The sequence below is a fragment of the Lolium perenne genome, chromosome 6, assembly GCF_019359855.2.
Source record: "Lolium perenne isolate Kyuss_39 chromosome 6, Kyuss_2.0, whole genome shotgun sequence".
Classification (NCBI taxonomy): domain Eukaryota; kingdom Viridiplantae; phylum Streptophyta; class Magnoliopsida; order Poales; family Poaceae; genus Lolium; species Lolium perenne.
The window spans coordinates 268,373,131-268,384,984 of record NC_067249.2 but is presented as its reverse complement, the minus strand read 5'-3'; the positions used below and the strand labels follow the sequence as shown (position 1 = coordinate 268,384,984).

Genomic DNA, 11,854 nt, shown 5'->3' with positions numbered 1-11,854 from the left:
GCCAAATGATGGGTAGACTCGACTTCACTCACAACTATAACTAGCTAGTACTTGCAGGTAGGTTGGAAGTTAGTATCTACAAGCCGTCTTTTCCTTCCATGTTCCCAATCAATGTGACGGCCACGGGCGAACTACAAGCCAGCTGCCAATCCACAAGTGGTATCCTTGCGGTGGCTTCCTTCTTTTTAATATAGGGATTTCTGGGTAATAGTAGTATATATTACTACCTCCGTTTTAAGGAATAAGACGCACGAGTATTCCAAGGCGAACTTTAACCATAAAAATTAAGCAACAAATTTTGATTATATTATATGCAATTAGTATCGTTGGATTCGTATTGAAAAGCACTTTTAATGATATTAATTTCATATAAATAATCTTTATCTATTTGAAGTAATTCCTGGTCAAACAAAAACCACATAAAACAAGGACGCCTTATTTCTTGAGACATCGGTAGTACTCCGTAGTTGGTTGTAAGTGTTGTTTTGTCCTTATTCCCAAACTAAATATTTTGCTCTAGAGGTCTTGTCACTTTCGTCAAGTAGACAGACAAACATCAAACAACAGTGTACATTTTGCCAGTTCTACAGCCATGTGATGTGTGCTAACACTAGTGAAAAAGGGCTAACAATACCGGTTTCAGAGGACCTTTTGTACCGGAAATGCAACCGGTACAAAAGATTCGGGATAAAAGCCCCCCCCCCCTTTGGTACCGGTTCCTTACGAACCGGTATTAAAGGGGCCTCCACGTGGGCACCCAGGAGAACGCAGGGCTAGGGGCCTTTGGTACCGGTTTGTAACACGAACCGGTACCAAAGGTTGGCTACCGTGGCAGAGAAAGTGTATAAATCTCTGCCGCGGCAGAGAATTCAGGGTTTAGGGTTTTAGGAGGGGTTTAGGGGTATCGGACCGTTTCATCGTACGTGGATCGCGTCGATGCTCCAGAAACGTGTTTGGGTTTAGGTAGTACATGAAGATCAAGGTGATGCATATCAAATTGGTGCATATAATATAACACATGTAATTGCATAAGATCGCACATTAAGTAGTACATGCATGATCTTCATGCATAGTGGTACTCTCCGAGGCATACTATCTATTACATGTAGCATACTGGTACTCTCCGAGTCAAACTATATATTACATGTAGATCTTCATTCATAGTGGTACTCTGCGAAGTTAGGTATGACGTCCCGAAGGAAAAAATCCCGCCAATTCCTCGCCAATTGCTTTGAAGCGGTGCTCGATTGAGATCCTGTCCCGCTTTCTTGCCAACTGTAAAAGAATGAGATACAAATGAATACATGAGCTATGTGTGTATATATATATATATATCAAATCACAATCAAACAATTATGACTGAAACTCGGCAAAAGTTATGGTAACAAAATAAATTTGTGAATATTGTTTTCGTACCTCTCTATTTCTTTGATTATTCGTTCTCTCGCTGACAATCTTGAGGATGTACTTGCAAACGTAGTATCCACATAGATTAGTCCCCTCTGGTTGTTTCGCGCATTTCTGTACAAGAATATAAATCAATCAAACAATAATCAAGTATGATAAAGGTGTGTGGACCTAGGTAGTACTACTTACTTTGTTCGCACGCCATATCAGCTTCGGTTTCCATCCACCGGTCGGATCTTCCTGGATGAACGGTTGCCATACGCTGCCCGACAAAAGAAAATGCATAAAAGAGTTATCAATTTGTTGATATCAGGAAATTAACGAAAAAACCGATAAGAATTAAAATTACTTTTTGAGCATATCAAAAGCCGTCTTGTATAGTATAGGCTCTTTGGTTAGTGAGTCAAAGACTTCAACATCTCCATCGTACATTTTAATGACGATAAGAATAAAGTGGAACATGCGCACGTTTAAATATGTAGTGTCATAGATATAAGTCATCGATTAAAATTTTAACATATGGTGAGCAAAATAGAATGTGTTATAAGACAGTAACACTCACTTGAAGTTGTAAGGCTAAGGAGCACCAGGATCTGAATGGACCAGCTGTTCCAGAGATGTCGCAGCGAAGCAGCCATTGTTGCTCCTTCCTGTCTGTCGTCCGCACCGCGCGCCGGACCAAACCAACCTGTTTCATTCAGGAAATGTAACTGAAAAATGATGTTGCAATATACATACCGGTGTCCAAAATTAGTCTGCTGGTCTCCGGCCGAGATGCATGAGGAGGCCGGCAGCCAAATGATGGGTAGACTCGACTTCACTCACAACTATAACTAGCTAGTACTTGCAGGTAGGTTGGAAGTTAGTATCTACAAGCCGTCTTTTCCTTCCATGTTCCCAATCAATGTGACGGCCACGGGCGAACTACAAGCCAGCTGCCAATCCACAAGTGGTATCCTTGCGGTGGCTTCCTTCTTTTTAATATAGGGATTTCTGGGTAATAGTAGTATATATTACTACCTCCGTTTTAAGGAATAAGACGCACGAGTATTCCAAGGCGAACTTTAACCATAAAAATTAAGCAACAAATTTTGATTATATTATATACAATTAGTATCGTTGGATTCGTATTGAAAAGCACTTTTAATGATATTAATTTCATATAAATAATCTTTATCTATTTGAAGTAATTCCTGGTCAAACAAAAACCACATAAAACAAGGGCGCCTTATTTCTTGAGACATCGGTAGTACTCCGTAGTTGGTTGTAAGTGTTGTTTTGTCCTTATTCCCAAACTAAATATTTTGCTCCAGAGGTCTTGTCAGTTTCGTCAAGTAGACAGACAAACATCAAACAACAGTGTACATTTTGCCAGTTCTACAGCCATGTGATGTGTGCTAAGATTAAAGATGCCATTTCCGACGTTTCATTATTATGTTTGGCCTTGAGACTGATCTTGGATCGTACACCTTTGAATTATACTCTTGTGATCTTTCTTTATTTGTCATATAGACGTAGAGTAAATTACATAGAATATAACTACCATATTTTGGGGCTAGAATAACAAGTTAGCACCTATTTTAGGATTTTTTTAAAAAAAATACTACCAAGTCTATGGCGTGGAATAACAATTCATGGTGTTCTCCATCCAAAATCATTTTTACACCTGCCATGATGGGGCCCATTTAAAATGGTTGAGGCGGCAACACATGTGGAGGAGGAGGTGAGGTGTACATGGAACAGACCCTGATGCATGTAAAATGCATACATGAACTTTGCACTTTATTGCTACATAATACCACTTATTTGCCAAAATATATTTTGTGCTTACAAGCATGTGTGTGGATGTTGTCATAGCCATCCATTGCTTACAAGCATGGGTGTGGATGTTGTGTACTTTTATTATCTATAACATGATCACCACCATAGATTGAGAGGGAGGATTGAGTGAACCCACGAACCCATGTCCATTGTTCCTATAAGAGAAAACCTTTGTCTTGTCCTCTTGTGTTGAAGAGGATTGAGACACTTTACATTGTTATTTCTGCTGCACTTTATTTTCTTGTATCAAATCAACCTCCACCACTCAATTAAATTTTCTAGTGCATAATCAACTAAAACTTGTGACAATTCAGTTGTAGAGAATATTAGCTTTTCCTTCTTGCTCTTGCGGATTGATACCCGACTTCCACATTGAGAGGTGCTACAGTGATCCCTGCTCTTGGGGGTTATCAGGCCCCTCTCTTCTTCCCCTATCTTTTCTCTTCTTATTCTTCCTCCTCCTATATCTCCCTCGCCAAATCCCAAATCGACGTTGCCGGCTCCGGCTTCCCGCCCCAACCCCGATGTTCCCTTCCTCATCCCTCCCCCAAAGTCCAGGCCACTATCGCCCGCACTAGTAAGAAAGTTGTTATGGGCGACGAACTTGTCCAACAGCCCTGGTAGATGGTGACCGCATTTGGGGCTGGTTCTAGGGTAGTTCGCAAAACTTTTTTTTCTTGTTTTGGAGTCCCTCTACCACCACCGATTTCAAAAAAAAAAAAAAGTGGTAGATGGCCTATTTGTGCATGGTAAATTCGATTTTTTGATTAAACATGTGAAGTCAACCCCACTCAGCACCCCTAGGGTGTTTGATGATTGTATTTTTAGCATGTTTTTGCATTACAATTTTATCAAGTTATCATCAAGTAGTAGTAGGATTTTTGTATTTCACCGCGCTACCGCGCCCTTTTATGCTTGTCTACACAGGATTCTAAAATAACAAGTCAATAATGAAATCTAAAGGTATAATTGGTGCACCCCCATGGGGCTATTAGGTAAATCCAATTTTACCGGCTGTTAGATCTGTCCTCCAGTGAATCTCGGCCGTCTATTGATTTTCACCGTGTGGTATAAATTGGCCAGCCTGAGGTGAAAACCCTAGCCGCCGCCTATCCCAGCGCAAGCTCCTTCCCAATCACCTCCACGAGCTCATCCTCAATCCCCTCGTGCATCCACTTCTCCCCCAATCCCCATCATTTCTTTGCTGCTGCTGTCAATCTCGAGCCGCTGCTCAGCCCTCCGCTCCGCGACTTTTTCTCCTCACCGCCGCCAAGCCGTGCGAGGCGGCCAGACTCCGCCGTGCATCCTCCTTCGTCAATTTCCCCGGCGTTGGATTTGGTGGTCTTCCGTGGTGTCCTCGTCCCCTCCCCTGGCTGCGCTTGCTCCGCCTCGATGTGCCAGCGCTTGACCTCCACGGCTGCTCGTTTTCTTCAGGATTCGGTAGGAGGAGAGCTGGCCGCAGAGATGGGAGAGGTGGTCGAGCCATCGGGGGCCTTGTCTGCATCTTCTCCCTGGCCGCCGGATTCGGCCGCGAGGTACGTCATGCTGGCGCGAAGAATAGCCTCGGGGCACTTGTAGAAAGAGGGCTGAGACACTGCTCATGGTGTAATACTCACCAGTATGACGCTACTATATTGATCTGGTTTAGATGGCTTAATCACATCTGTTTCTTAGTTAATCTTCCGTATTTATTATTTTGTAAAAGTGCCAATCACATACCGGCACTTTTCCCTGCTGCATCCGAGATTTTTGGATTGGATTCGTGAAGATTGATTCTAGCTTTCCATAGTTTAATTCTACCGGTTAACTCATAATGATATTTCAGGAAACGGACAGAGAGTCATTTCCTTAATGTGGAAGATGGCATCGATCTTTCCATGCAACAAATACTCACGTCGGCCATTGGATTGGATCATCTGCTACTCAGCAACCTCAGGTCACACATGTGCTGGAGATGGTCAATACCATGGATGTGCATGCTGGTTACTTCTTCAAGTTAGTTGTTTATTCTAAATTGGATTTTAAAAGTAGTTCTTCTATCCGTTTGATTTATGCTTGCGTGATATCTGTATTGTAGGATCTCGAGTTCGTCCAGTTCCGTCCTACAGTCATATATGGTGCTGGATGCCTCATCACAGGAAGGTTCTATACATTCTACTATTTCATCATGTTGTTATATTAGGGAATCATTCTATACAACGTAAATCCCTGATTTGTGCTCCGACATTGTTCATTATAGTTGTTATCTTGAGAACAAGCCAATTATTGTGATGTTTTTTTTTGGATTGTTGGCTGTTGCTCTTCTCTTAATTGGCAAGTGTAAGCAGTGTGCATTTAGATTTTCATTATTTTCATTGTGTACGAGTGGTTGCAGCCTTTTTATTTTCTCCAGAAGATTTATGAAGGACGTACAGAAGATTTATATACAGAAATTTAACCTGATTTTTCCTCATTTTTAATTTGTAGTTTTACAACAGTTTGGCTCACAGATCAACTTCAGGTCCACATATCCTCACTGCTTTTTCCCCACTTCCACGCCTATAGCAGAGGAACCTAATAATGGAACTGAACTATGAAAAAAGTTTGAATTGTTTTTAAGAGAATAACTTTAAGTAGAAAAAAAACTGTTTTTTATGGAATGATGTTGGTAATTTATTTTCTAGATGTCATTGCAGCCAAAGAACCAAGTAGGTGATGGAGCTTGTGGAAAATGGATATAGGTACAAGAGCATGTGATAGAATATATGAATATCCTGGCCAGCTAGCTACGTTAGTTTTCTCCCTTTCCTGGCAAGTGGCAACGGACCACTTCCATAGGTATTATTCTTACATTGTTACATAGTCCTGCTATTTTAACTGTTTGGATTCGCTTCTACTATTTTTCATTTTGTTGCAATTGTAAGTATTCACATGTATATTTTCATCTTCTGGCTGCAAAAGCTGATGTACATGACGCTCTTGAAATTATTTCTGCGTGTGATATTTACTGATTTATCATGTTTCTCTTATAGCACCTTGGTTGGGTGGTGAGGTTGAGATGTCGCGCGGCAGAGTAGCCAACCAAGGCCTATTATTTTTGCAGTCCTATTGAGGTTCTTCTCTGAGTATTTCTTGTGTGAGCTTTCCTTTTTATCTGCATGTTTGGAAACTTGTAGGCCAGATTAAGAGCACTTATATTTTGTCTAGCTAAAAGTTTTGCCATCTTTTTTGTCTAAAAGTTTTGTAACAATTGATATCTTTTAGCTTGTAAAAAAATTCCCTCTAATTGTTTCTTGCTTCATGTTGATAGGTCTGCCGACAGGTTCAGACTTTCCAGTCAAGGAATTTATGCATTTTCTTCATGCAACATACATCCTGTGGTAAGTCTTTGAGCATGTAACTTCCTAATGGTGTCATCAAAGGCTTGATGGTGAAGATATGATGCTAATGAGATGAATATTGGTTTGTTGATCACGTGAATAGAAATTTTCACCTAAGAATAGCTTTCAAAAACTGAGGTCTTGGGCTTTCCGTTTTACCCTTCTCTGTTCGACTCTCGAGCGTAGAGATAACTGTGATATGCATATTTTCACATAAGAATAGCTTTGGGGCATTATGTACCAGAAAAGCATGCTCCCAGGTTAATGTATTTTTCCTACTTTCTATAAGCATTTTGGTATGTGGGAATAGAATACCGTTTAATTCTTCATTTCTTCGGGCTTTCATAACACATAATTACCATTCCCGTATCATTACCTGGCATTGTCATTTATATGCGCAAATTGGGTGTTCCATCCTACTATATGTACCTTCTATTGCATTTGGAGCTAAAAATCTTAGATTGATTTGCTATGATGGGATATAAGGAAATAGCCTTCCACGCATTTACTTATGTAGCATTTTACCTCGTTGCTTTCTACCGAAGCTTATGTTTTTCTATTTCGTAAATTGGCTAAGAAGCAATAAAAAAACGTTAGTCTGTAGGGTCTAATTTTTGTATAACACATATTGCTTTTTTCCACAACTCCTCTGTCTCGCAGGTGAGGGGTTCTCCCCCATCTCCCGTGTTTCCCCTTTGCAATTTCCACTTTGTTTTAAATAGCCGGCTATAGCTAGGCTATAGCAGGGCTATAGCCTTTCCCGCATGATGCGGCTAAATGCTATAGCCCGGCTAAAGGTACCAAAGTTCTTAAATAGCCGGCTATAGCCTGGCTATAGCCGGGCTATAGCTGTTTTGGGAGGCCGTGGCTATAGCCTATAGCTAGCTATTTAAAACCATGCCACAACTCCTCTTCCGTGTTCGGATGGGGTTAGGTGTAACACACTCATATCTTGCAAGCTTTCTTCGATCTAGAGAATGGCAACCAGGAGCTCAAGAGCGACCTAAGGACCTCTACATCAACACCGCGATGTAAGCTGATGTCTGCTACATCCTTCTAGATCTTCCGTGTCTGCCTCTTTGTTTGGCTGTTGGTGGAGCGTAATGGTGTGGTGGTGTTTTCTTTGCAGCCAGTTGGATATCGTCGGGAACAGGAAGGCCGTGGAACCACGTGCCATGTCGCCTACACCTAACATGCTAGGCTCGTCAGGGAGCTCGAGAAGAAGTACAGCGGCAAGGTGAGACACTTGCATGTCCTCTTGTGCTTTGAGATAGCACTTTCTTGTATCTTATGCTGCTGTGGCAGCGTTGAGTTATTGTGATTAGATGATGCTTGCTGGGTACAGTTTAAGAATCTATTGTTGCCATGTTAGGAAGTGAATTGAGTTTCTAGCACTTTCCACAAACCCAGAACATGATATGCCACGGTTTGGTTTCTAGCACTTTTCCCCAGGCCAGAACATTATATGTGCCATGATTAGTGTATGAAGCTGCTTGTCTATACTAACAAATAGATTTAACAGGGAATCTACACGTCTCAGATGCTATTCCTTTCCTAACATTGAAATGATAGCTAAATTGCACTATATGTTATCATTTTGGTATATATAATAAGGTAATTGCAGCTATCAATCCTACAAGTCTTGCCTTTATATGTTATGTTGTGTCCAAACTTGATTTCTGCTATTTTGTGCTTTAATCTTCTGAAAATTGTTGATTTGTAATGTAAATTCATGCGCTTTGTCCCAGATCATCCTCTGTATTAAATGCACCAGTTCATTCAATTTAACACTTGGTTGTTTTGGTCTTGAGACTTTAATTGAGCAGAAAGCTCTTGGTGGTGGCTTTGGGGGAATATTTACCATCTTCATTCATCTAAACAGTTAAGCTCTTGTGCTCTCTAAATTTTGTCAATTAGTATCTGACATATCTTTATGATGGTCATATGCAGTAGTATACGTATGTAACACCTCTATCGTTTATTGAGGAGGTTCTTAGACCACTAAATATGTCAGCATCAAGTGGGAAGTGGATCGATGGGCTCCAGTTCTCATCTCTGTTCTGCCCTGGCACATGATGTGCAACAGAAACAGAACAGGTACCGTACTGATAATTGAATTACGCTAGATACGCTGCATATTTGAAATCACCTGATGTTAATGAGCCACTTCTATTTTTTTTCTGTTTGAAGGCACAAACTTTGGTCTATGTTGAGTGCTTTGGTCAGCTTACGTACGTGTGACAGCGAGCAATTTCAGAAGGATGTAGCTCAGGTATCGTATCTCTTAGCATAATTTAGTATTTTCTATGATAAAGTCTATATCAATCTGTTGACTTTCTGACCCTTCACTTTTGCTTGTGTGCAGCTCATTTAGAGTTGATATCCATCAAACGAAAAACGTTTGGTAGCTGAAGTATCAAGTAAAATATGACTTCTGGTAAGTGGTAACTACATGTTATACTATAGGCATTTCAAGAAAAGAAAAATTGACACACTTTTTTGAATAGTGTGCAACAACTTTTATTCTTCCTCACCCCAGAATGACCATGTTGTTGTACTCCAATTCATTCACGCGTCATAGATGGGATACACTGAGTTCTGGTACGTATGGTTCCCCATTCAATTCCTTCCTTTTTTTATTTACCCAAACTTCTGAGGTGAAGCCTTTAAGTACTGGTTACTTTTGGTTCTCTCGCTTGATGTTGGTTGAAGTGCTGTTGCTCATAGAGTGTCCTTTTGGCTGTAGAAGAAGTACTCACAGAAGTAAGCCTTGCCCTGTTGAGAAATTGTTAAGAGTTTTACCTCACCACAATAGGCCAATCTTCAAAGTTGCAGAATTGAGCCCCTCACAAATGTATTTTTTCCTTCACATCTTCCAGCAGAAAGTAAGAAATATGTAGTTATTTTGTATGTCTATATTTTAACGTGGTTAGAGATTAAACCGATGCTCTTCTTGCTGATGGTATGCAACTTAATATGTACGTTATATAATTGTGGTCCATTGCAGATCAAAGTTTTTGTTGGACACATGCATCGGTGCTTTATCTTGATTTGATCTCATTTTTTTCAGCGATTTTCATTTTAGTTGATATTTTTAAGATCAGTTATTTAAAAACTTGGGTTGCCTTATTGGTTTGACATTACTATTGCATCTTTCGTTATCATGACCCAGATGAATTATATTACTTCAATGACTGGGTGGTGTGGATAATAGATCTCTGTTTATTTTCTTTGAAAGTACTAGAATTTTTGTAAATATTTTACCATGTCTAGGTACAATATCAGATAGACTACTATCGCTTTTTTAATGAAAGGATTAAATCCCAAATACAAAGCTGGAACTTATTGGTTTGTAGCTTTTCAGTTTTGTGCAACTTATTCTTGCTTTTGGGTTTTGTGAAACTGATTGGTGCGTAGCTTCAGGATTAAATCCCAAATATTTTACCACTATTGGTCTGCTGATAACAATGAAAATATACTAGGAGCATTGCTTTTTGGTTTTCCTATTCTTGATTTTGGGCAACTCTTTAGTTCTTTCAGGTTTTTCAGGCCTGCTCATGTTCGGTTTGTGCCTTCCTCTTTTTTGGATTTCCTATTAGTTGTCTTCCTTTTTCCCCTCCTTTTTTGTCTTCCTGTTCTCGATTTGGAAAACCTATTTAATTCTTTTGGGGTTCTTGCTTCTGGGTTTTTTAGAGGGTTTACTCTTCGTTTTGTTACTCCTCAATTTTTCTTTATTTAAAGTTTTCCCTTCTGTTTATTATTCACCTATATGTTCCTTTTTTTGGCACTTCTTTTGGTTTGTTTCTGGCTGCTGGTTTTTTTGTTCTTTGGCCTTTTCTATGCTCCTTTGTCTTCATTTACCTTTTGGTATGTGTTTTGTGTTTGTTCGCATTGTCCTCGTCTGTGCATCCGTGAGTTATCGTGTGTGTTCGATGCCCGGTGCATATTTTTATCTCTTCTTAGTACCACACCTCCATCGAGCGGCGAGGTGGAGCTGACGCAAGTAGATACCAACATACTTTTTTTTTGTCTAAATAATAATGAAAATCCCAGCATGTATGTGTATCATAATACTATAGCAGAGCTCGCGCTTTGAAATTGTTTTGTCTAAGAAAAACACAGGCATCCCATGATCTGTGTTGTAGAAAAGTTCTTCTCTCTTTTGTCTAAACGTTATCATTGTCTCATTATTCTGAAGTACAGATGTTCTTCTCTGTTTGTCGGCGTTCAATTATATCTTATGTACCCTCTATATTGTCATTGATTTGTCGTTCAGGAGACCCGTCTTGGGCTCTGCTCCGAGATCGCCTCCGCAATGCTGAGCCACGACCGTAGGCTTGCAGTGGTGGGGTTCGTTGTGGTCGGTCTGACCCTGGCAAGGTGTCAACACTGACGATCTCGACATCTCTGTACAAGCCTGAGGTAAACGAGGCATCCCTGCTCTCAGGCTGGCCTACAACCTCACGTGATGTAGGGTCTGCTCCTCTCAAAGGTGTCATGTTATTTCATGAAATAATTTGTCTTGGGCTAATGGTTCACTTCAGTTTTGATCTCTTTCTATTTCGTAGAATATCTTAGGCTAACGCCTTGGTGGAGACTGATGTAGCCTGCTATGTGGATTCTGAAATAGATTTATACATGAATGCTAAAGCTCCATGGTGAATCATGGTTTTGTCTTTGATTACTGCTTCCAATCATGGTGTAGCTGAAGTAAGAAGTTGATTGTGCAGTAGCGCGAGTTGAGGAACCAAGTGAAAACTTTTATTATAAAACCAATAATATTAAATGAGGTATATTTGTTACAAACTAGCATCCGTATCCATCCGGTGTAACAATCAAAGAGAGGTATTTGTTGTTTTTTATTAAGTTCATACCTTCACGTGAATATACATACCACCGAATGTAGCTGCTCCATCTGATTGTATATTGTGCTATTTACCATGTCATTTATAATAGGGTGTTATTGTAATATATTTTCCTGTTTTCCTGACTGTAAGAGTTTCCTACTTTGTTCGTGATTTTGTTTACTTTAATACGGAGTACAAAATGTTAATCGATGTGAATTTCACGGGGTCGTGCGCCAAGGCGCACATCTAAATCTAGTATCAATGAAAACCGCCATTTTCTGGCATTTTGACGTGATAGAAATTATTTTTGCACTTAATAATCCGCCTGGGCGAAAGGACAATGTGGGGACAGCTTCCAGAGACTTTAACGGGCACCCGTACGGGCAGAGCCCGCCCGTACCACCCGCCAGAGGCACCACC

At 40.3% G+C, this 11,854-nt stretch overlaps 1 protein-coding gene across 1 annotated transcript; it reads left to right on the top strand.

Moving 5' to 3' along the window:
* The first annotated feature begins 4,347 nt into the window (after positions 1–4,347).
* On the top strand, positions 4,348–11,266 carry LOC127305573 (uncharacterized). Its single transcript, XM_071821318.1, has 14 exons — positions 4,348–4,763; positions 5,054–5,164; positions 5,306–5,370; positions 5,695–5,728; positions 5,904–6,045; positions 6,240–6,320; positions 6,518–7,618; positions 7,717–7,824; positions 8,399–8,684; positions 8,778–8,859; positions 8,953–9,024; positions 9,127–9,188; positions 9,334–9,472; positions 10,864–11,266. Exons 1-5 carry the CDS (start codon positions 4,621–4,623, stop codon positions 5,917–5,919), a joined length of 369 nt encoding a protein of 122 aa, XP_071677419.1. The 5' UTR covers positions 4,348–4,620; the 3' UTR covers positions 5,920–6,045; positions 6,240–6,320; positions 6,518–7,618; positions 7,717–7,824; positions 8,399–8,684; positions 8,778–8,859; positions 8,953–9,024; positions 9,127–9,188; positions 9,334–9,472; positions 10,864–11,266.
* The last annotated feature ends 588 nt before the right edge of the window (positions 11,267–11,854 follow it).